General features: G+C 38.0%; 2 protein-coding genes across 12 annotated transcripts in view; one reads left to right on the top strand and one right to left on the bottom strand.

The window, feature by feature from the left end:
• Positions 1-5,267, top strand: part of SLC35D1 (solute carrier family 35 member D1) — a 47,099-nt gene extending 41,832 nt beyond the window's left edge. The window contains exon 13 of one of the 2 annotated variants that reach the window (XR_008661869.1): positions 6-26. Coding sequence is in view for 1 of the 2 variants with exons in the window: in XM_055305497.1 (XP_055161472.1) it covers positions 6-114 (109 nt within the window). In the remaining variant the exon portion in view is untranslated. Of the gene's footprint in view, positions 1-5 lie in introns of both variants that reach the window. The other variant, XM_055305497.1, reaches the window with a different exon arrangement.
• An 8,275-nt stretch (positions 5,268-13,542) lies between these two features.
• Positions 13,543-24,331, bottom strand: part of MIER1 (MIER1 transcriptional regulator) — a 58,471-nt gene continuing 47,682 nt past the window's right edge. For 6 of the 10 annotated variants that reach the window (XM_055304807.1, XM_055304799.1, XM_055304800.1 and 3 more), the window contains 3 exons: positions 23,109-23,236; positions 18,849-18,988; positions 13,543-16,543 (listed from right to left, as the gene is read on the bottom strand). In XM_055304807.1, the coding sequence (XP_055160782.1) occupies positions 16,215-16,543; positions 18,849-18,988; positions 23,109-23,236 (597 nt within the window). In that variant the 3' untranslated portion in view covers positions 13,543-16,214. The remainder of the gene's footprint in view (positions 16,544-18,848; positions 18,989-23,108; positions 23,237-24,331) is intronic. The other 4 variants (XM_055304798.1, XM_055304804.1, XM_055304806.1 and 1 more) reach the window with 1 other exon arrangement.

Below are 24,331 nucleotides of genomic sequence, written 5' to 3'. Positions count from 1 at the left end.
TGCAGCATTGCCGGGAGCCTGGTGTATTCCTACATCACTTTCTCTGAAGAGCAGCTGAGCAAACAGTCAGAGGCCAGTAACAAGCTGGACATTAAGGGAAAAGGAGCAGTATGACCAGAGAATTGCTTCGACTACATAGGCCCAAGTTTTTGATCAACCGAGAACACTGGCAATTCTTACACAGACACTGAGGTGTCTTGAGTATGGAGAAAATACCATTCCTTTGCACTTGTACAATCTAAGGATTGATTGCTGCCTTTTAAAATTTTATGAGAGAAACTTATAATTGTCTCTATTTTAAATATGCCATTGGAATTAATTTATATCAAACTGGAAAATGTACTGGGCTTTTTAATTTATTTCTTTTATGCTGACACTGAAACATCGGTGTTTTGAAGATATTTTATTCCATAGTTTGATATCCAGGTGTCCTTTAGAGCTGCATATATACAATGCTTCGACTAGGGCCTCCTCATTCAAACATTGCTGCATAGAGAGGCAGTTTAGCTTTCCTTCTCCTGGAAATGCAGCCAAGTATCTTAAATTTCTCCTTTTTGAATTTTTCTTACCATTAGCATTTTCTTCATCATGGTATCATCACTGCATTTGCTAAAGATGACAACTTTGGCACTAAAAAATACGTGGGCTTTGAAGTTGTATTGATTTCTATGTTGGCTTCCCTGAGAAATCATGGGATGGGTACAGTGCATTCTTTGAAATTATGCTATTCCCTCTTTGTTGTGTAGGATGGGGATAATGAAGGGATGGAGGAAATAGGCCTTTTACTCATTTATTCATCTATGTGATTCATTCATTCAACTAAAATGTACTGGGTATGTAATATGTACCTGGCATTATGCTAAGTGCTGAGGGTACAGAGATGCTTTTGGAAGTAGTTGAATGATCTCACCCCTGCTATTGTGACTGAGAGTCAAGAGAGAAAACTTAACTTTATGATCCATTCAGAAGATGCTGTGACTCTGAACAAGTCACAGAAGCTTTTTTTAGCTCTTAGAAACAAACTGTGAGTCTGTAAATGGGTTTAGAAGTACCTGCCCCTACCTACCCCACAATGGTGAAACCAGGTGCTACGATATGGGAGGACATGCATGTGAAGAGCTGCATTCTGTTTATTTAAAATTTTTTTTGTTTTCCTTTTTTAAGTAAACTATACCCAATGTGAGGCTTGAATGCATACCCCAAGATCAAGAGTTGCATGAAAACTGCATTTTATAAAACATGCAGCTCAGCCCTTCTTCTCTAAGTGAAAATGACAGGCAAGCAAGGTGGCCACCATCTCTTTCCTGTGCTTCCTTTTCCTGTTGCTTTCTTTTTACTCCTCTGAATTAATACAACTAAGTCTTCCAATCCTGAATGTATTGCTTGGGGCGGGGCGGGGGGGGGGGAGACTTTTTAGATGTGTCTGTATTGTCAAGGCTTGGTCTTTGTCTGGCAGTGTCAGTGTTAGAGCCATATCATCCTTTTTCATAATTGGCATGAGCATACCTGTCTCCTCCGGATACTCTCACCTACTTTCTGTGTTCCTTGGGCATGGCAGCTTCTCTTTTGCTGCATCCTGCGAGAGCAGCTGTGAATGGGCATTGTCTACATTGCCTCTTTGGGCAGGAAGGGGCTTCACTCATCACAGCCCAGTGATTTGGCACAGAGATATCCATGAACTTTGAGTATGAGTTTGCACAGGCCAGCTGTGCAGTCAGTGTAGAAGAGGCTGGGTACTTTTGCACTGGTACACACTAACTTCTACTTACTGGGGTTGGGATCCACCACAGGGCTCTATTGCTCCAAACAATATTTTGGTGGCTTAACAGGAAGCCTGGAAGATTTTGATTTCTTTTTGTTTTCAAAAAATTATATTGAGGTCATTTTCATATTCGTGTGTTTCCTTTATTTGCGTTTGTCTTTACTAAAGCCTGGCCAGTGGTATTGGGTCCCTAGAATTAGCCTCAAGGCCAGCTTCCAAGCCCAAAGCTCCCAAGGCTCCCTTTTTTCAGGGTCCTCTGACCTGAGAAAATTCCAGAGGGGGGAGTAGGATATTATCTTATGTAAGATGATTTTTCTTATCTCTTTTACCAATGGGAAAACAAGACTCAGAGGAAGTCAGTGGCTTGCTAAGAAGTAAAAATTCATGTTTTTTCTGTTGAACTATGCTGCCACTGATTAACTGCCCCTTTTCTCTGAGAAAGTGAGGAAATGGGGACACTGGCTGATTTAGCTTGAGCTCTGTCAAGGAGGCAAGTACTTGGTTGAATTTGGAGTAAAAGAGGAATAAATAGGCTTTGCAGATTAGGAGATAGGAGAGCTTCTGTCTAGATTCCAGGCTGGCCTCAGCTGATTCTGGCTGTGAATGTTGCTTGCCACTGCCAAAACCTGTGATCCGGGTTTTGCCTGGATGAGGTGGAAAGGCATCATGAGAGTTACTGTTAGTGGTTTTGTTCCTTCTTTTGTCAAGCCACATGGAAGGAAGTTTGACTTTAGAAATAATTTGTGTTGTAGAATTTCTCATCATGAAAGGCCTTTGGATGTGTCTAGAGCTGTTGGGCTAGAACCCCAGGAGGGATTGAACTGTTTCTCCAGGTTCAGGTTCCTTGAAGATCTATCTGTCCTCTCTCTAGGTTTGAGAAAACCACGTGTAATTACAGCCTCGCTAAATGCACATGACCTTAGGGCCCACCACCTGTCCTCGACTTTCTGACTGGCAAGTTGCAACTTCTGCCCGCCCCGTCTGTGTTCTGATTGCTAGTTGCCCCCTTTGACTACCACCACGTCAAGATAAGGGAAAGAGGCCTGGGGAAGCCAGAGACTGAGTAGACTGGCCAGTCAATTTTGGAGTTTTTCAGTTAGTCTTGGTTATAGTGGAGGTTTACCTGGTACTCTGACCTCACCCAGAATGTCAGGATTTTGCCCCAAGGTTGATAACTTACAAGGCAAAAATGCTGTGACCTACTACCTCCCTCCTGGGAGAAGGAGAGGCAGCTTCACAGTTAAATCCTTAGTTTGCCCTTTGAGACAGATGAGCTGTGGTGAGAATTTTGAAAACCAGATTCTGACTAGTGGCTCCTCTTCTTGAGTTAATGACCTCAAAGCCCTCTTTGGCCATTCTGCTTTTTTTCCATGCCAGATTGATTCATATAACCCTGACTGACCACACTGCACATTGCCGATGTGTCCAGTGATTTTTAATTGCTTCATATGGCTGTTGACTTTATAAGTCTCTCATTTGTAGGACCCAGCATGTAGGTCTAAAAAAAACCGTGCATCTGCAACTTTTCTGTAGTCCTGTTGCATCAACAATTCATGGAAAGTTCAGGTCAATTACGCTGAGGTTCTTCACAGAAAGACTATCAGAGTTTCATATTTGACTGGTTTGGAGTAGTGCCCAGGATTTTGGACCTGCTTTCATTATTATGGTCTTATCAGTGAACAGAGATTTATTGAGCATCTTTTTTATGCTAAGCTCTGGGGAAACCACCATGAATAGTTCTTGCTCTCAAGGAATGTGTGATTCTTTAGCCAGACCCATAAGACCTATATCAAGAGAAGGGAGATGAAAGGAGTCAGTGATCTGAAAGTAAGAGCTGTCAGCAGTTACCACGGATTAGGGATGCGCCACCCACTGTAGAGCTGAAGCACTTTTTTTCTAATCTAAAAGGACTTTTATAACTCCTGCTATTCTTCTAACTCTAAGGGAAGTGCAGGGCTGTTAAGAGTTCTGTGAGTAGCCTGAGTTCCCCCTCCCTGTATTTCACATATGCTTTTCTTCTCTATAACTACATAATACAGGAGTCACCCCACAGCCTCAGTTTTCCTTTCCTTGGTTTCAGTTGTCTGTAGTCAACCAAGGTCTGGAAGCAGATGATCCTCCTTCTGACATATCATCAGGAGGTCAGTAGTAGCTTAATGCTATGTCACAATGCCTGTGTCATTCGCCTTGTTTCATCTCATCACATAGACATTTTATCACCTTACATCATCACAGGGGTGAGTACAGTCCAATAAGATACTTGGAGAGAGACCACCTTCATGTGGCTTTTATTACAGAATATTATAATTTTTCTATTTTATTGATAGTTGTTAATCTCTTACTATGCCTAATTTATAAATTGAGCTTTATCATATTTATGTATAGGAAAAAGCACGTATAGGGTTTGGTACTGTCTATGGCTTCAGGCATCCACTAGGGGTCTTGGAACCAATCCCCTGCAGATGAAGGGGGGGGGGAGGGGACTTCTGTTATCAGTTCCTCCTTATGAAGGAAGCTGTAATTGATTTTTCCCTCCTTGAGGGCAAAACAGTAATTTTCACAATAAATGAGATAATGGATGTGAAACTACTCAGCACAATGCCTAGTACATATTAGGCACCCAGCAAATGTTATTACTGTCATTTCATGGTGAGACTGTAGGCAAACTAGATTCTTAATCTGTGTTCCTTAAATACTAGAGGCTGGGCAGTGGGTGTATTTCTTGAAAAATGTGACTCTGTACTTTGTTGCCTCTGGAATGCTTAAATAATAGTTGTCTTTAAAAAAAAAAAAAACCTGCTGGATATAATTGTGCCCGTTATGTGATATGGGTGATTCCACCTGTTTTTAAAAAAGAATGAAGTCACTTACATTTTGGTGGTGAATTTCAAAAAAGAAAAAAGTACTTTCTATATTCACCTCAGAATGGTGACAGAGTTACACTTTCCCGGTTTGTCTTCTTAAGGTGTGAAGCCCTCTCCAGGCTCTATAAGCCAGACATTCCTTCTTCCCTCTTCCAAGTTAAACGCGTTCGCTTGGTGCTGCCTCTTGAGTCCACGCCTCTCTGCCTCCCTCGGGAGTGGGTGTTTGGGAGCCTCGGGCACCATCACTGTGTTCTGAACCTGTCTCCTAGGTCTTATGTGAGGGTGCCACTTCATGATGGTAAGAAAAGACATTCACTGGAGGGTTTTTTTAAGCTTTCTTTTTTGAATTACTTTTTAAAAAGAAATCTACTGGTTAGATTTATTGTCTCACAAAAAATGTTTTTAGAGATTATTTTGTTCATAAATATTTCTTTCTCATGCTGATGATCAACTGATTTTTGTCTACAAATGTTGGCCTATCACAGTATTTTTTCAATACAGATCCTATTTACCAAATGACCATTTTAGTGTTTTTAAACCATACTAAGGATTGAAATATGTAAATCAGGTGACATAAACATGAAAATTATGTGCCTAAATATTTTTGTAAAGATGTCAAATAAATACTTTTTTCCTGAACACATGTATTAAAATTCTTTTTTTTCCCCCTCCTTTCTAAGTGCATACCAAGAGCCATAAGTCTGCCCACACTTAAGCATCTAATTGGTTGGTTGGAACCCTGTAATAAACAGTTTGCCATTGTGATAGTGAGTTATTAATAGAAATTTATATTTGGTCTTTGTCCCTGTTCCTGGCACATAGCTCCTAAAACTCTTGTTCTTTATAACAAGAGATATTCCTCTAGCTCTTACATCTGTTTTGGCTCCCAGTTGTTTAAATAGGTCCATATCCATAAAGATGCAATGGGTGTCTTTTGTTATTCATAATGCACCTTTTTGAACAACTGCACCTGAGTGACCATTGGAGAGCCCCAAAGGATCAGTAGGAGCTGGTTGTGGGGTGAACCAACCATGGTGATTTATGTTGGAAACTTTCAGTCTCCTCGCCCCTACCCTCCTGGGGGAAGAGGAGAGAAACGAGGTTAGAGCAGTCACTGGTGGCCAATGATTTAATTAATCATGTCAACATTGAAGGCTCTGTAAAAATTCCTGAACTACAAGGTTTGGACAGCTTCCATCCAGGCTGCTGAACCCATGGAGGAGCTAGAAGGGTGGTGCTCAAGGAGAGAGCAGGAAAGCTCCCTGCCCCTTCCCACATACCTTGCCCCATGCATCTCTTCCATCTGGTGGTTGTTGCCAAGCTACATCTTTTTATAAGAAACTGATAGGTTTTTTTCTTTTAAAGATTTTATTTATTCATGAGAGACACAGAGAGAGGCAGAGACACACGCAGAGGGAGAAGCAAGCTCCATGCAGAGGCCCCCAGGATCCCAGGGACCCCGGGATCTTGCCCTGAGCCAAAGGCAGACCCTCAACTGCTGAGCCACCCAGGCCTCCCAGAAACTGGTAGTGTAATAAACTTTTCCCGAGTTCTATGACCTATCTTAACAAAGTATTCAAACCTGAGCAGGTCCTGGGAAGCTCTGATTTATAGCTGGTTGCCCAGATGCACAAGTTAACTGTGGACTTGTGATTTGACTTGGAAGGGGGTGGGGTGACAGTCATGGAGGTGATAATCATGTGGCATGGAGCCCGTGAGTCTTTTGGGAACTACAGGACCTGATGCTCCAGATAGAGTGTCAAGACTGGGTTGTGGTTAATGCAGCAGGTGTTATGGATTTTCTTGGTAAATAGTAGAATATTGAGAGAAGATACAGAAGGAATTTTTCCTTTATAGCCATACAAATATTTTGAATGAATAGTACCTACAATTAAGTATACCCTGTGTCTCTGACATACTTGTGCCAAATTCAAAGGAAAGAAGTGCTAATCTTTCTACTTTTAAAATATTTCATCTGCTTAATCAAGGTGTCTAAGCCTCTGAGTAGCTTGACCAGGAAATACCCTAAAATAACACAGTGTTTATCAAGAGAGACATTTTGGTACAGGCAAGCTCAACAGAATGAGGAGTACATTAAGGCTTTAAAACAAGCTGTGGCAAAATAACGTATAATATAAAATTTACCATCTTAACCATTTTTAAGTATATAGTTCAGTAGTATTAAGTATATTCACATTGTTGTAGAACCAGTCTCCACAACTTTTATTTCTTGCAAAACTGAAACCCTGCCCATTAAACAGCTCCCCATTTTCCTCTTCCTTCCAGGCCCTGGGAACCACCATTCTACATTCTATGAATCTGACTACTCTAGATAACTTCATATAAGTGAAATCATATAGTATTTGTTATTTTGCTTCCGGCTTATTTCAAATAACATAACATCCTTGAAGTCCATCCATGTTGTAGTATGTCGTTTTATTTTTCCTTTTTAAGGCTGAATAATATTCCATTGTATGTATATAGGACATTTTATTTATCCATTCACCTGTTGATGGACACTGTACTGTTTCCACCCTTGCCATTGTAAATACTGCAAAAGCCTGGTATTTTAGTCAGTTTGCTGTGACAAATTACCATAGAATGGGTGGCTTAAACAACAAACATTTATTCTTAGAGTTCTAGAGGCTGGCCAGTTCAAGATCAAGGTGCTGGCAGATCTGGCCTCTGGTAAGAGCCCAGTTCTTGGTTTGTGGGATATGTGTCTTCTCTCATCCTCACCTGGTGTGGAGAGCAGAGAGGAAGTTTTGTCTTGCCTCTTATAAATAAGGGCACTAATCCTATTATGAGGGGCCACCCTTATTACCTCCCAAAGGCTCATCTCCAATGGATTAAGGTTTTAACAGAAAAATTTGTGGGGGACACAAAATGTATATTGAGGAGTACAAATATGATTTCAATTCTTTTGAAATTGCAGGATCATCTAGTCATTCTATTTTTATTTTTGGGGGGAACTGCCATACTGTTTTCTATTGTGGTTTTGCCATTTTACATTCCAACCAATGTGCACAAGGGCCCCAATTTCTTCACACTTAGTTTTACTGAAAGTAGCCAGCCCTAGTGGGTGTGAGGTGATCATACGGTGGTTTTGATTTGTATTTTCCTCACGGTTAATGGTGTTGAGCAACTTTTCATATGCATGTTGGCCATTTATATAGTTTCTTTGGAGAGATGTCTATTCAAGTCCATTTTTTGGTTGGATTTTTTTTGTTGATGTTTTTTTATATGTTCTGAATTTCAACCCCTGATAAAATACATCACTTGCAGATATTTTCTTCTACTCTGTAGTTTGCCTGTTCATGCTTGTGTTCTTTAGTGCAGTTTTAAATTTTGATGTAGTACAGTTTCATTGTTTTTGCTTTTGTTGACTATGCTTTTGGTGTTATATCCAAGAAATGATGGCCAAATCCATTGTCATTAAGTTTTTCCCCTGTGTTTTCTTCTAAGTGTTTTGTAATTTTATGTCTTGCATTTAAGTCTTCTATCCATTTTTTATTTTTGTATATGGTATAAGGGTCAAACTCCATTTTTTGCATGTAGTTTTACTGACACTGTTTGTTGAAGAGACTGCTTTTTAAGGCATGTTTTTTTAAAATCCTCAGAATTTGACTAACTTGTCAGATGCATGGCTTCATTCAGCCCTCTGCTGGTTTCTTGGCTCACCTTGGCTTCCATGCACAGGGCTGTCATTACTGGGGACCAACACATGAGAGGCACTGCTGAGAGGACCAAAGCACAGAACTGGTGCCTTCGTGTATCTATAGCAGGTGAGCGTTCCTGGGTATGCCCAGGACTTCCCTACAGCTCTCATCACATTAAATTGTTCATCCGTCCGTTAGGTTAGGCTGACTTCACGGGCTGGCACCCAGCCCCTAGCAGAGACCTGGCAAAATTATATTTAACAGATGAAGCTGAGTCAGGTAAATTGTCCAGTGTGGTTGTGAAACTCACATTCAAATCGCAATCGGCCGGACTCAAAAGACCTTTGCTTTCTACAACCGCATTAGGTTCTTGTTTTGACACATCTGCTTGTAACGGATTTGGTGGGACCAAGCTCATCACCAGTACATGCCTGTTGAATGCCATTCTTCATTTGGAGTTCGAACAACCATGACTTAAAGCTCTGGCCAGGAGCTGGTCGCTGGTTAAATAGAAGGTAGACCCTTTCCAGCTGTACTGCTGGGGCCCTCTTGTGGCAGCAGCTGCCATTGGAATAATAAAGGAGAGTAGTTTGCATGAAAAGCAATTATTTATTGAGAGTCTACTGTGTTCTTTCACGGAGTTAGGCCTTTATCATGTCTTTTCATATTACAACACTTTACTATTGTGCGAATAGTGGCTTAGTCAAAGGAATTTTTCCAGCTTCCCTCAGCTGTAAATTTAAATGCGGACTTTAATTCTGAAATCTTTTCCCAGAGAATTCCAGATAACCTCCCTATATTAGGACAATGCAAAAGGAGAATTTCTTCAGGAATGCCTCATCCTGTGTGTTTATACTTCAGGTAATTTTTCCAGTTAGTATTTTTGAGGACAAGATCTACAAAAGATGACAGAATCATGAAACTATCTGACACAGAAGAATGTATAGGAGGAATATACATTTCCTCCTGAGAATGGTAGGAAAATTTTCCTAAGAGAAATGACATTTAAGCCGATTCCTGAGGGACAATTAGTATTCAACTGAGGAGCCATTGGAGGGGACAGCCTTCTAGCATTCCATGGCCACTGTGTCTGCTTATGTCTGAAATGCATCCCCCTGTAATGTCTTTAGAACAGATGCCCTCATCTCTGTGGTGTTCTATGACCAGCCTATCTGAAATTGTACCCCACCATTGTCCCTATTCCTCTCCTGTGCTTTATCTCTATAGCACTTGTCTCTTTTGATGAAATTTAAGCTTTATGAAGGCACAGATGTTGGTCTGTTCTGTTCACTGCAGTGTCCCTGGCACCTAGAAACAGAGCGGGCACACTGTGGTTACACTGTAAATATTTTCTGAATGAACACTTCTAGACAAGGAGTAGCTCATTAATGGCTACATTTTTAAGCATTGCAAGGTCGACATATGGCCTCATCTTCATTTTAGAAAGATCATGCCAGCTGCAGGATTGGGATTGTAGGTCAGAAGTTGACAAATTCAAATCTTACAGGTAAGGGCTGGGCAGGTAAAAAGTGTGAATCTCAGTGATTCAATACATAGTGGTAGGGCTTGTGGTACGTACCTGTTAAAGGCATTCAATTAGAACAAAAGAGTTGCCAGGCAGATTCGGCCCCCTGGCTCTTGGTGTGCCTAAATTGAGGAACTACTATACATCAGATTTGCACTCTTAACAGGATCACTGAGGATGCTGTGCAGATTACTGTCAGATGGGAGTCAAAAAAAGGGCAGGACTGTACAGCTTATCAGCTGTAGAAGATTGCTGTACATTCTGGTGAGAAATGATGGGATCCTGCGGTGTAGTTGTGAAAGCAGAGAATACAGAAACATTATTTTAGAAGGTAGGATTAACAGGTGATAATGAAATCAGTTTCTCATTTTTGTTTATAAGTAAGGCTGTGGTGATTTTCTCTTTTGCCTGTTATATTCAAGGAGACCATCTGAATGCCAGGAGACCAAGACGAACATTTTAAGGGTATTTAAGTTAGGTTTCCAAATGTTTTCCAAAAAGGTAGTATTTGAAGTATAGCAAACAGAATACTTGCTAAGCCACAGTAAAAAAAAATTTTACTGAGCATTTGCTACTGCTAGGTAGGCATTTTTTCTTAGCACCTTACATATGGATGGATTTTAATCTTTTAAACAGTCCTTTAAAGTTAAGTTTTATTCTTATTTTAGAGGTGAGGAAACAGGTACAGAAAGATTCCACTGTTGAACAGTGGTGATTGTGAAAAAAATAAAATGTGCTTTACAGAATGTAATTTGCCTTCCTGTGTGAAAAAAATGTCAAATTACTTTTCTTTTAAATCAAATTAGATGAGTCCCCATCTCACTACCCAGCAGGAAATTCAATCCCAATCCTTCTCTAAGGTTAAACCACATTTTCCAGGAATTGCATGGTGCCTGGAAAATAGAAGAGGAATCTTCTTCAGAAGAGGGAATATCTTCAGTCCTTCATGGTCACTGCTTAAGTCCTTAGTGACTATCTCCAAGGTGTCCTTTGAAGGCAGGTGGCACTGCAGATTCCAAACTTCGACACTGTGATGGTTGCTACTACTGGAAGGTCTCAATGCATGGAGTCCAGCATGTTTTACATCCCGTGCAACCATTCCTCTGACGTCCTGCTAGAGAATGAACTCGCATTCCAACTATTCTGAGCCTGCTGACCAGCTTCTGTCCAACATGGGGGACTTTTTCCTTTCCAGAACTCCGATTTGAGAGGGGAAAGGGTAGAACAAGTTGTTTGCAAATAACATGTTTTCTGCACTATAACACACATCTTCCTTGAATGCAAAGATGTAACTTAGGAAACTAGGTGAACAAATGCAGATCATTGCAAAGTGTTAAGTCTTTCAACTTACCGAGACAGCTATTTCCCCATTTGTAATGATTTGTAATGTTGTGAGGATTGGTTTATGATGAGGGTGTAGCACAGTGAATAATAATATATAATACTTAACAATAGGCTTGTTTTAGCCACCAAATTAACATTCTTCTGTGACCAACACATGATCCTTTTGAGGGAATGCCTCTTCCCCAACTGTTCAAGCCAAATGAATCCAAAAAGAGCTGCCACCTTATGAGAGCCACTTGCCTAGCCACAATGATGGGTTGACTAAAAGATGGCTAGTGATTCACTTCCATGGCCATAGGACAGATTGGCCATGGCTCTAGCCAGAAGTACAGAATTATAAACTATTAAGTACCATGAAGAAAAAGTACAGAGGAATCGGACTTTGTCTAAGCAGCTGAGTCTTGTTGGAAAAGTCATTTTTCCATTTTGGGCCTAAGGTTTTCCCTTCTGTAAAATGAGAGGACTCTGGGAGGCCCCAAAAGGGTCACATTTGGATTTTGGCAGGCTCCTCTCACCAGTTGCTTCATTTACAGAGTACTTGTTAGCACTTTAGAAGGTGCAGAGCGGGGATCCCTGGGTGGTGCAGTGGTTTAGCGCCTGCCTTTGGCCCAGGGCGCAATCCTGGAGACCCGGGATCGAATCCCACGTCAGGCTCCCGGTGCATGGAGCCTGCTTCTCCCTCTGCCTGTGTCTCTGCCTCTGTCTCTCTATCATAAATAAAAATTCAAAAAAAAAAAAAAAAAGAAGGTGCAGAGCGTGCAGAGTTCAGCTGGAGCTGCTGTACATACCAAAACACACCTTGCTAGTTTGGTTCCCTATTTACGTGCCTCTTTGCCAGTTACATAGCAAAGTAAAGGAAATTGGAATCAACTGCTAGTGAGCACTAGCGAAATTTGAAGGCTGCTATAAGCTCGTGATTCTGAAAGCCAAGGTTTTTGAATTTGTTGCCAAACTCAATTGTCAGCAGCAGCTGACCTGAAATGTGTGTGAATATGAATACATTTTATGGTGGACAAGTGTTTTTAACCATAGGTTCTAGACCTGGATACGGATGTTCTTTAAAACATAGTACCTCTCTAAAATCTGAACAATCCTGGCCACAAGAATTTTGGATAAGGGGCTGTAGACCTGTATACTACTGCTGGATCTTTATCTAGTGGTCTGTAGAGAGATTTCTTATGTGATTTTTTTTTCTTAATGTCTGATTTTTAAATCCCAACACAACCCTGTGATACTGACTTAGTTTTATCTTTTTACAGATGGGCAGTTCAGGTGTTTATTCTATGTTCCTAAATGCAAATGCCTACTATAAACACTGGTGGACAAAGGCAGACAGTGACATAGAGAGGTATGTGGCAAAGCAGTTCATGAAGCTCATAATTCAGGCTGTTTCAAATAACCAACCATCCAAATAAACTTCCACCAACCACAAATACATGTTAGGAGAGGACTAACAATATTCATACTCAGAATGACTAGCGCTATTAGCTCCTAGCCAGAACAGATCTCCCATGTTTACTCAGCCAAAGCACAACTGCTGACATGAAGTAGTAAATTATTAAAATGTCCCTTTTTGGAACAAGTTCGACTAGATCTTTTCTTTCTGGTCAGGAATTTACTATGGTTCAGGTTAGTCTGGTGCCACTCTCTGCTTGATCTCTTAAAATTCTGAGAAAAACCACTTCAGGGTCCAGATCTCCTCATTCTTTAAAAAGTTTAAGTGTAGGGCAGCCCAGTGGCTCAGCGGTTTAGCGCCGCCTTCAGCCCAGGGTGTGATCCTGGAGACCTGGGATGCAGTCCCAGGTCAGGCTCCCTGCATGGAGCCTGCTTCTCCCCTGCCTGTGTTTCTGCCTCTCTCTCTCTCTCATGAATGAATAAATAAATCTTAAAAAAAAAAAAAAAGTTTAAGTGTAGGGGCACATGGGTGGCTCAGTCCAACTCTTGATTTTGGATAAGGTCATGATCTCAGGGTCCTTGAGATAAGAGCCCTGTGTTGGGTCTGATTCTCTCCCTTTCCCTCTGGCCTTCCCCACCCCTAAATGAATGAATGAATGGATAGATAAATAAAAGTAAATAATAAATTAAAATAATAAAAATAAACTCTAAGTGTATAGTCCTTAAATTAATCCAAAATCCATTTTTCCAGAGACAAAAGAGCAAAACTATGTATTTTAGAACTACCTGAACTCTACAAGCAAGTTCTAGCTAGTGTGCAGAAACACATTTAGCCCACTCTACAGTCAACCACTCAAACACTGGTTCATATGATGTATCTAGGAGAAGAAGGAACACAGATTATACTTATTTGCATTGTGACCAATGTATATTATACAAACAAAATCTGTAATTAAAACCTAGTGAATCAATCTAATGAAAATCATCCACACGGTATTATGTAGACAAGTATGTTTAAAAAAATATTTTAATAAGCATATTCAGAATGGCAGACAGGGAATGGGAAAAGGGAATTATTTTACAGTGCAAAACTACTATGCATAAATTTAAAAACATCTAACTCATAATTTTAATGCCTATTTAAATATTCAAATACATTTTTAAAGCTCAACAGATTTGTGTTGAACTGAGTTGCAGATTCTGAACTCTATTTGAAAACACATTATAAAACAGAATACCATTTCAAATGAAAATGATAGTGCTTTGCTGAGGGTGGGTATGGGGTGGGGGAAACTAACTATTAACAAAGGCTTCTTTTCCCAATGCAGTTTGTTAAGAGTTCAAGAGTTATGAAATGTACTAAATCTTAAAGCAAATTAAATTCATGATATTACTAAAAGTTTTAAAGTAGTGCAATGACTTATCAAGTTATAGTGGCTGCATTATGAAGAACAAAGTACTGTGTGAAATACCTGCATAAACACAAAATACAATTAAATATTCTTCACAAAAAGCTGAGCATTATGTATTGTAATAGTGGAATGTCTTTCATTAGGCATACTTTAAAAAGGTAAGATTAAGAAAAGTAAAATCTCCTAATAAGTATACATGTGCCATATTTGCAAACATGCCTGAGAATTTACTAAAAACGTTCCTGTAATTTTAGTTTCCAAGAACTTCACAAACCTGCAAACAAAATGCATCTTTAAAAAAAGGTGAAAATAGCATCTCTACTGCAACGACTTAAAAAGTACAGCATCACTCTTCATTGTGAAACACTTCGATAGACCATCTTTGACAAAGAACTAGGAGCTAGGATACTTTGGATTCGTGTAATAAAAACTGATTCAGAAACTGGATTGTGACTGTGACCATCTGCTAAAGCTGCCATTCTGGATAAATTGATATTGTAGGTAAAACAAAAACAACAAAAAATTCAAGCTTCTCAACACTTCCACCCAAAACTTTGATTTACTCATATATGGTATGTAACAGTGAATGTGCACTATATGAAGTCAAGTGTTGTAAAGTGGCTTTTTAACACTGTTTGGGGAAAAGAGTTGTTCACATTGGTGGAAGGAAGCAGTCTGAACATATGTTAATAGTAATACTTCATGAGGGTAAGGCCTAAATCATAACTTCTCAGTGCAAACCTTTACTCAATTGCATGAAACAGTTGAGCCATTAAAAACAAGACCACAGAAGATTTATTTTAAAAAGGCATTGGCTCTTGAACTGATGGCTGAAAATGAATCAGTAGAAGCATTTGGGGTATGCCTGTGTGAAAAAAACAAGAATAGTTAATAATCTTTTATAAAAGTTTGGATATAGGTTGGTCTATCAGCTGTATAAAACTACATTTTTAACAAGAATTTTGCACTAAAAATAAAATGGCACTCTTGCAAGGCTATGCAAATGGATGATCCTATCTGTAATCACACAGAGCACTGGTCCTACATCTTATTTTCATTTTGGAAATATGCTCACGTCATCACTTTTTCCTCATAAAATCAATTTGTTACCTGCCAACTCCTTGTGTGTGCCAATATCTAAATATTGCTTGACCTTTTCCCCGGTTTAGTTAATGCAAAAATGGGAAATTTTATAATGCATATAAAAATAACCGAACAGGATTCTGGTCAGCATGATATATTGAAGCACTTAAGCCAACAATAAACTTTTGTCTTGCTTCAAAAATAATTTTCAAAATTATAGCAAACGCAAAACAACTATGCAATCTAGGTATCATGCTTAATTTCAAAATTCTCAAACTATTTGTCCTTAAGTAGAAATTTGAAAAAACAAATTTTCACAATCCTTTATGAATGCTTTTACCACCTGTATAAGAAACATGACTTAGTTACTACACAAACACTTAAAAATTCATTAGAAAAACCTTAGCAAAATAAAATGAAAGCTGACAGACTCAGAATATCAATTCCTCTCATAAAAGTTTACCAACTGTACAAGTTAAGAAAATTATACAAGCTTTTGTATTAAGAAAGGACAGTTCAGTCAAGACATATGTACTGTAAAAATCTTTCAAAGGCTACAAAGAATCTGGAAAAATACAGAATGTATTTCTTAAGCCCAGATAAGAATATGGAAAGACATCATTGATGTCAACAATTTTACATATACAAACCTGACTTGGTTTATTTTTAAACTTCTATATATAAAAAAATCATGCTAGCATAACTTTCAGGATTCATAAGGGTTTCCTTAATAATGACACTCAATTTGTATGGAGAGAAAAATGTCTCTTATAAAAAATAAAGACATTTCAAGAAACTCAGAGAAACTGGTGTCAAACAGAAATTTGAACTTGGTTTTTTCTTCTCTGCCATCAAACTAAGCAAAAAGTACCTGTAAGTGAGCTTTTAAGATTAATACAGCAAATGAGAAGGTACAGATATTTCTGTAGTTCATTCAGATTTACTAAACTATTTGTTATATCCTTAACAAAGTCTTTACACTTTTTAAAGTAAAAAGTCTACAAAGGGCAGAATTATGAAATCTTATTTACTAAAGTTAGGACTCAATTCAAATTTTCAAAATTTTAACCAACTGTTTCAAGGAAATCAACTTTTTAAGGTAACCCATCAACCCTGAAAATTTTAGTCACACCAGATTTTACTCCAAAGAAAGTAAAATAAGTTTAAGATTTAGTCATCTGTGTTTTCAAGTTCTTCAAATTTTCCATGTGACATTGCTTCTTGGAAAAATTCTGAAGAACCTGGACTTTCTTTTCCATTGCTGTTTACCCTTCGCCTTTTGGCAGGTCTCTCACTTTTCTCATCAAAATCATTTTCATTTCTTGCAGTCATATGGCCAAGTTTTTGGTCAGTGGTAAGGTTGTCTGTTTCATAACCATTAGTATCCATATCTGCATGAAGTGGTCTCTTATTTCCACCTGCTGGTCCGTTAACATGTAACCCCTCAACTTTGATTTCTTCTTTGTTCAACATTTCCCCTGGTCCATTAGATGACATCCCTACATTGGAAGAACATTAAGTGAAACTGCTAGTATTAAAAAGTTAACTCTGTAAACTATTCTAAAACAGCTATTGTAAAAAAGCTTTTCATCAATGATGAGAGGTATCAAATCTATGTATACCTATGGTCTGAACCCTGGTTCTATTTACTGAGTAACTGCATCACTTTGGGCAAAAGTTATTTACATTCTTTGTACCTCAGTTTCATCACATATCACAATGAGGATAATAAGGGACTTACAGGGTTGCTATGAAAATTAAGTTAATAAATGTAAAGAATTAACATTTTGGCATATATTAGGAGCATGTTGGTGTTATATAACAAATAAGCACTCAGTCTAAGAGTCTAAAATAAGCCGAATTAAAGCCAAGATGTGGACAAATTAGCAAAATGGTTATAACTTTCTAAAACTATGTAAAAAAAAAAAATGACCATCTATAGAAGCGTGAGTTTTCTATTGCCATATAAAATGACATCACTTTTATTTTTAAGTAAATCCATGGGTATTGTGCTTTACGGGTAAAGATCACACATTTTATTTATCTAAATGGATTGAAATAATTGGCCACAATGTTAAAAAAATTAATGCTTGCACTGTCCAAACATATATTTAAAAGTGATAAAAGCAAACACAAATTCCTCCGAAACAGGTAAGAAAAGAAAGAATTATTTACTAAAAGTTACAGTAAAAAAAGCATGTTAGAGTTGACTGGGAAATGGAGTAGACATTTTGGGTATGTAATGTAAAATATAGAATGTGCCACTGGAGGTAAGTAAATTTTAATTATTAGAACAATATTTGGTATCAAGGATGAGCCTCAAATATTACATTTTGGTCAAAGAAAATATTCTATGCCCCCAACTCAAAAGTACACTCAAATCATAAATGCACAGGGGGATTATGCACCATGATACAGAAGGAACGATACTATTATAGTAAGCCCAAAAACCCCTGTGAGAAGGTAAAAAGTAAGATTTCAAGATACTAGGCTCCTTAATGAAAGAGGAACTTCACTGAAGAATTCCTTCCTTTCCTTGAAAAGACCCAAGAATCTTGGCTGTGGGTACGTGGGTGAATGGCTTCTGGGCTACTGAATAATTTATAGGTAATTTAAAACCTTATTAGTTTAACTGCACGTTCTAATCAAATGGTTAAAAAAGAAAACAAAGAAAGAAACAATTTGGTGTTATGAGCAAACAGGAAAAGACCAAAGTAGTAAACAACTATGCCTCCCTGAGCTTCCACCTGTAGTCCGAAGTTCAGAGTCTTAGCTTCTTACTTTATACCAGAAAACGGCTGCTGGGCCCTCTCTGTTTGTTTCACTTGTTCTTAGGGGAACGTGGTGAGGGAATAGAGCGGGGTCATCAAATGAACAAAGTATATTCATTCCAGTAATGCCAGTGTGATACCAAAGGTCAGGGGATAATCGTTCACAGTGTTGTTGTTCTAGTTTCTGTCGGGGAGGTTAGCTCTCCACTGGCCCTCTCCTAAGACTGTTACATCAGAATGTAGGTGTGCAGAGCTTATCTCTAATTCACCACTTTCCTCCTTAAGAGGAGTGAAAGGCTTTATTACTCTCTGCTTGGCCACTGTCTTACTGAGGAAAACTATTTTAATTAAAGTAGAAATCAAAATAATTCTCTGACTAGGTGTTACTCATGAACACAGTGATCTTTGGTCCATTGTATTTCAAATAAGAACATTACCCGAACCTCAAACATAATGGAATGTCATTTGCTTCTTTCTCGCAGAGATAAAAACAGAAATGTTTCCATACTGTATTAATGCAGAGCCTGACACCTGCTTTATCTTTTCTCATCCTTCAAGGTTATTACACTATCAGAGAGAAAACTATACAAAACCATGCCCTTGTTATCTACTTCTTTCCACCAAATGCTTAAAGTACTTTCCTGATAAAGTGTTACAGCTTTGTGTACTTCTGATGTGACATGGCTGGCATTTCCGTCTAAGAGTTAACAAGAACATTCTATCCAAGCATCCCAACTGATTAAGAAAATCGATGCTACTCAAGAAGAATAAATTAATTAAAAGAAAATCACTGTTGATGGTTTATTTTTATTCAACTTAAGTTTTTAGTGATGTCAACAGGAATTCTTTCCAATTTGTATTCTGTGTTAGTACATATGTATGCTGGTATTATGTATATTCGTTCCATAGGTATTTACAATTATTATTTTTACAACTCTTGGCTTTGGAAGTTTAATACAAACCATACTGCCCTGACTACTAAAGGAAAAGTGCCCTTCATTAAGAATAAACAAGTGCTTCTTTGGTTGCTTACCATTCTGATTACTATTGCTTATCGTGCCATCTTCTTTCTCAGACTGGCTGTTACTACTGTTTGAGGCAGTTGGGGGAGGGGACGGTGCTCGACTAGAAGCAGCACTTTCACTTTCATCTAGAAGCCGATCCATGTAATCCCTTAAAATTAAGTGAAAAAATAATTATTTTCTTACATTAAAAAAAGCTGAAAATTAAAATTCAGGTTAACTTTAAAAGACTTTTATTAATAAATATGTCCTAATTTTCACTTCCATTCATTCCAGTGCCTCATCTACCCCACCAGGATCTGAACATTTAATGGAAAGCTTCTTTTGGTTACATGTTTGTTGGAAAAAAGCATAAGGGCTTTAAACTAGCAAATTTTAGACCCCAATAGGAAGTTTTAAAGCTTTTAAAATTATAGACTAGTGCTCAGAGTGGCTCAACTAAAATCAGAGGATCTCTAAGTGAAGAGAGGGATGATGCCAATCAGGAGTACAAAGCAATTTCTGCACAAACACAGATTGGAATTTTAAAGCTCCTATTTATGTGATAGCTATAGCAATACCTGAAAGACAAATGAGGGCCTACCAATGAATCACTTCCCTGAACATTCCTGGATATCTCCTGTATTACTTTCCGCTAGATCTGAGCTATTAAAAGCTATGTTACTGACCTTACCTGCTGGCTTTGCCAGCATATTAGAGGTGAACTGACTTCTTCCCTAAGTCATTCCTGAACTATATGTCATGGGAGGACAGCCGCAGTTAAGTGACTTTGGGTTGGGGTTAGAAGATCTGGGCTAAATACTCATCTCTGAGGTTTAGTGTCTTTACCTAGAACATCATGTATGTATGTACCACACAGGGTTGTTATACAAGATGCGTGCAAGAAAGTAGTTTTGTAAACTATGAGTGCTATGAAGTCACCAAAATCAAGGTCAGCAAACTATGGCTTGCAGGCTGGCCACAATTTTGTGAATGGTATTCTGATGGGATACAGCCACACCCACTCATTTACATAATATCTATGACTGCACAACAGCAGAGCTGGGTGGTTACAAGAGAACTGAAGGCCCACAAAGCCTAAAATACATACTCTAGCTCTTTACAGAGAAAGTCTGCTGATACCAGTGCTGGACTAATTTCCCAAAGGCAGGAATTTTAGTCTTTGTTCACTGCACCACCTGTGCCTAAGCTGTGCATGGCAAAGAATAGAAGCTCAAGAAAACCTTAAAAACCGTATTTTAAAATTCCTTCAGAATAATTATAATAGAAATATTAAGATAAATCTTTAGAATTTCTGAGTTTGGAAGTAAGAATGTGGATAAGAAATAAACAGTGGAAAGGCTTAGGATTTTACTGAAAGTCTGTGGTAATAGTCTAAGAATAGATGATTAAATATAGCTGTAATGTCAAACTACAAGATCACACTGTCCCCTAGGTTATGAGAATATAATAAAGGGACACGAAGCTTTCAACAGCTTGAAGTACAAAACACACATCAAAGAAATGTATATAATCATGACCTAATCAATTTAACATTCTAGGGGATCCCTGGGTGGCGCAGCGGTTTGGCGCCTGCCTTTGGCCCAGGGCGCGATCCGGGAGACCCGGGATCGAGTCCCACGTCGGGCTCCCAGTGCATGGAGCCTGCTTCTCCCTCTGCCTATGTCTCTGCCTCTCTCTCTCTGTGTGACTATCATAAATAAATAAAAATTAAAAAAAAATTAAAAAAAAATTTAACATTCTAGGCCTTCCTAATTTTCCTCACCTATAAATAGAGGGAATTAAATCTGATGGTGTTTTAGTTCTCCCTTCAGCTTTATGCCATTCACCGTAACTCCAGAACAATCATGTAATGAATTTGAAGCACACAAAAAACACAAATGAGTATGAATGCCCAAGGGATTCAGAAGCTAAGACTAATAAGAACAGATGATACACCATGAGAATTGCTGGAAATAAATTTGGTATGACAGGAATGGATAATGGAGGATGTGAAGAAAAGCCAAGCAAAGGAAGCTAGAGTTGACTAGATTCTTCAATGATACTGTGAAAGAAATTATTATTTCTTAAGGATTAATGGCATCCACAATGCTTAAGGAAGGAAAAGAGTTAGGTGGGCCATACAGGAGGTCGGAGTAGCATTCCGATAATCAGAACTATGGAGGGTTGATTAACTATTACTTTAAAAATATTACTTAAAGGCTCTTATAGTAAAATCTCTAATTTGCATATGGCTACCAATTCTTCCAGGTAATGACTACAGACAATCTGCAGGAGGATCTTGCAAAGGCTGTTTGTAAGGCATAAAAACAGCAAATGTGCTTCATTCTGGTGAACAAACAGAAGGTAAAAATGTAACAGAAAAATGAACAAATATCTTTTAGGATAATGTGTTCTAATTATGGATTTTGACTAAAAAAGGAAGATGAGAAAACTCATTCAAATTTCTGTCTTATAATAAATGTTCTGTGCACTGGAAGTATAACTATTAACAGGAGGTGGTTCTGGAAGCAAACTATGAAAGAATCTCCATGTTTACAGAAAACCAATTTTTCTCCCCATTTGGGCAATAACATATAGTCTGTCACAGCTTCTTTTAGAAGATGTACCAGAGCTAAAAGGGAGAAGTAGGAGTAAAAAAAAATTACAGTTCAGTTAAAAAAAAACGAACATAATTTTATGAAACACCTACAGGAGACATTACTGAAGCCCACAACCCATAAAACCATCATAGGATTCTCACCTATGGGGAAAAAACAACAATTGTTCACCTCATACTATTATACCAGGGGACCACTGTAAAATCTTAAAAGCATGAGAAAAGAGATGATACAGGGATTACTTTTAACTGCATCTACTCCACCTACTGAATACTTAAGAATCAAGGTCACAGATATAAGGATCTTCAAAAAGTTTCCAGAAGCTATGGAGGGATTATTAGAGAAACTAAAATGTTTGGCAGCCCATCCCTACCTAACCTGTTGAGCTTGACAGCACAGAGGACCAACTAAGCCAGCCCACAACACTTCCCTTGGTGATGCTTTCTGAAAGAGAAAACTGGATGAACCATGGGTCTGACCCAGCATGGAAATTCTTATGTTCTTACTGCTGGTGACGACAGATTGCCTGTAGTTCGTGTGTGAACAATATTTCTGAAATGGGTGAAAAAAATGAAAGATGTTACTAGTGCTTTTCCCTGTAGAATAGCTTGAAAACTATTTTAAGAAATACTCTGAAGAATAAATCGCTATATCTAGTTCTACATCATTATATCTCATTATCACCAATAAACCATCCAGAAAAAAATAAACTATAAATTTATAACATTAAGCAATTAGATAAAATTTGGAATACTATGTATGAAATTCCACTTTAGCCATCATGAGCTTTGAATAATGGGGGATGAGGCACAGAGTCTAATGTCCCATGATTTCCAAGGGCAATCATACCCATTTATTCCCTCTTAGATAATTTTGCTTTGGAATATAGAGTGATCCTCCAAGGAAGTGACCAGCAGAAACACCTGTAAGTGAACATGACCAAGACATAGTCTAGCCTATGAGTTTGCAAAAGCACAGTCGAAAATTCATATAAAGCCCATTTTTCAAAGGCAGTTATTTGGAGAACCATGAGAACTTTACTGGTACACGCTGACCAAATGAAGTCACAACTTAGCATTATTTTTATTTTGTAAGCAGCAGGAAATAATCAAGGATAGTAGTAAAGTTAATTCCATCTTAACAACTCATCAGCATTTTAGAGCAACTCAAAGAGAGACAAGATTGAAGGGTGTGGTTTATTTAATACTCTATGTACTTAGCGGGGATAGTTTTTTTCCCAAAGCTAGACTAAATGAAACTAACAGATTTTGGTGCTTGGGAACGGATCAAAAGTAGACTGGACAAAGAAAAATACTAATTTCCATTCCTTCTTAAAGGGCCTCTATTAGGCATACCAGCCCTATAGCTTTTGAAAAGAGTCTCTTTCCTATTCTCACTGTGCTCATAAGTATTACTAGATTAAAACTACGTGCTTATACTGAACGGAATAGAAATTAAAATACTTGCTTTCATGTATTGTCTCAAGCAATATGAATTGTTAATTTGTTTCATAAGACACTGAAAAGTCTAAAAGCCCTATGACAATATGTCTACAAATGGATAAAACTAATGTAAACTCTTACCCTACTGAAAAAGATTCTAAAAATTACAATTTTCTCAAGAGAAATTCAAGAGCAAAAATTAATGACTCAACAGAAAAAATAAACTCACGTTACACCAGGATGAAGATTATATTTCTTTTTTCCAAATCGTGTTTGCTGAGCAAAGAAATCGTAACGTTCAGATTTTTTCCACATATAATAGAATGCTACACATTCACCAACTGACCTTGTTCGAACCTATAAGAAACAAACACTTGTTTTTAAGAATCATCTCCTCCTTAAAGGAGTTATTTCATGAAAAATATTTGAGGTCTGAAAACAAATTTTTATGTACCGTAAGTAATATATATAATACTGTGTATAAAATACAACATGCAGCAGCTTTGTTAAAAACTACTCTTTCCGAAGTCCCATGGAGAGAAATCATACATTGGCAACAAGTCTTCAGATATTTAACATTATGCTTTTTAAAAAACTATCATCTTAATTTACTATAAACACTCTTCTATCGAAAATATCTGGAAGTGGCATTTGAGTTAAAATTAGTGTTATATACAGTTTGCAAATACTTTTACTCACAGGGTACCTAGGGAGTCTACCTTTAAATTTCCTTTTAAAAGATTCTCTTAGTAGTCCCACTGGTGATCCAGACTTTCTAGAAAGGCTGAAAATACTCTAGTGAGTTGAAAAGTATAATAATAATGCCACTGCTAATTTGTTGTTTACTAAGTTACTCCAGTAACTGTGCTATACCTATTTGTGTGAATAAACTGCTCCCCTTCCACAGACATTCAACACCAAGGGGACTGGCAAATGATGTAGACAACATCCCTCTTTTTGCTACTTAGCTTAGAGAACTGGTAGGGTTGATGTATATAATAAAGTACAGGGAGTTCAAAAGAAAAAAGCTATCTGCATGAGTGCTGGGATGCTAAGCCATATTACTTTAAAACCATGAATTTCTAATCTTGAAGGAGGTATCCTGTGAGACCGATTGCACCCAAAGTCAATTTGATGACATCTTCATTTCAATACCTGACATAAATTTTTCTTTCTTCCCTTATGCTTGCACTTTACAAATCTGGCCCATGTTGCTCTAAGACTGAAAGTTGATTTTCAAGGCTTTTTTAAAAAAATAAAGTCAAACTCCTTTTTTTCCCTCCTTTAGAATCTTATTATGGAAAGCTGGAAAGCTATTTTGGGGCATGCAACATTAACAGTCTTATGAAAAATCTTCTATAAAGCAAGCCTACATAGCAGAACTCATGACTAAGATCCAAACTTCAATTCTGGGTATAAAAACAAAGTCTTAATTCTCCTTCTTAAAGAATA

Source organism: Nyctereutes procyonoides, unplaced genomic scaffold, assembly GCF_905146905.1.
Source record: "Nyctereutes procyonoides isolate TBG_1078 unplaced genomic scaffold, NYPRO_anot_genome, whole genome shotgun sequence".
In the NCBI taxonomy this organism is placed as follows: Eukaryota; Metazoa; Chordata; class Mammalia; order Carnivora; family Canidae; genus Nyctereutes; species Nyctereutes procyonoides.
This window is presented reverse-complemented; position numbering and strand designations above follow the sequence as displayed.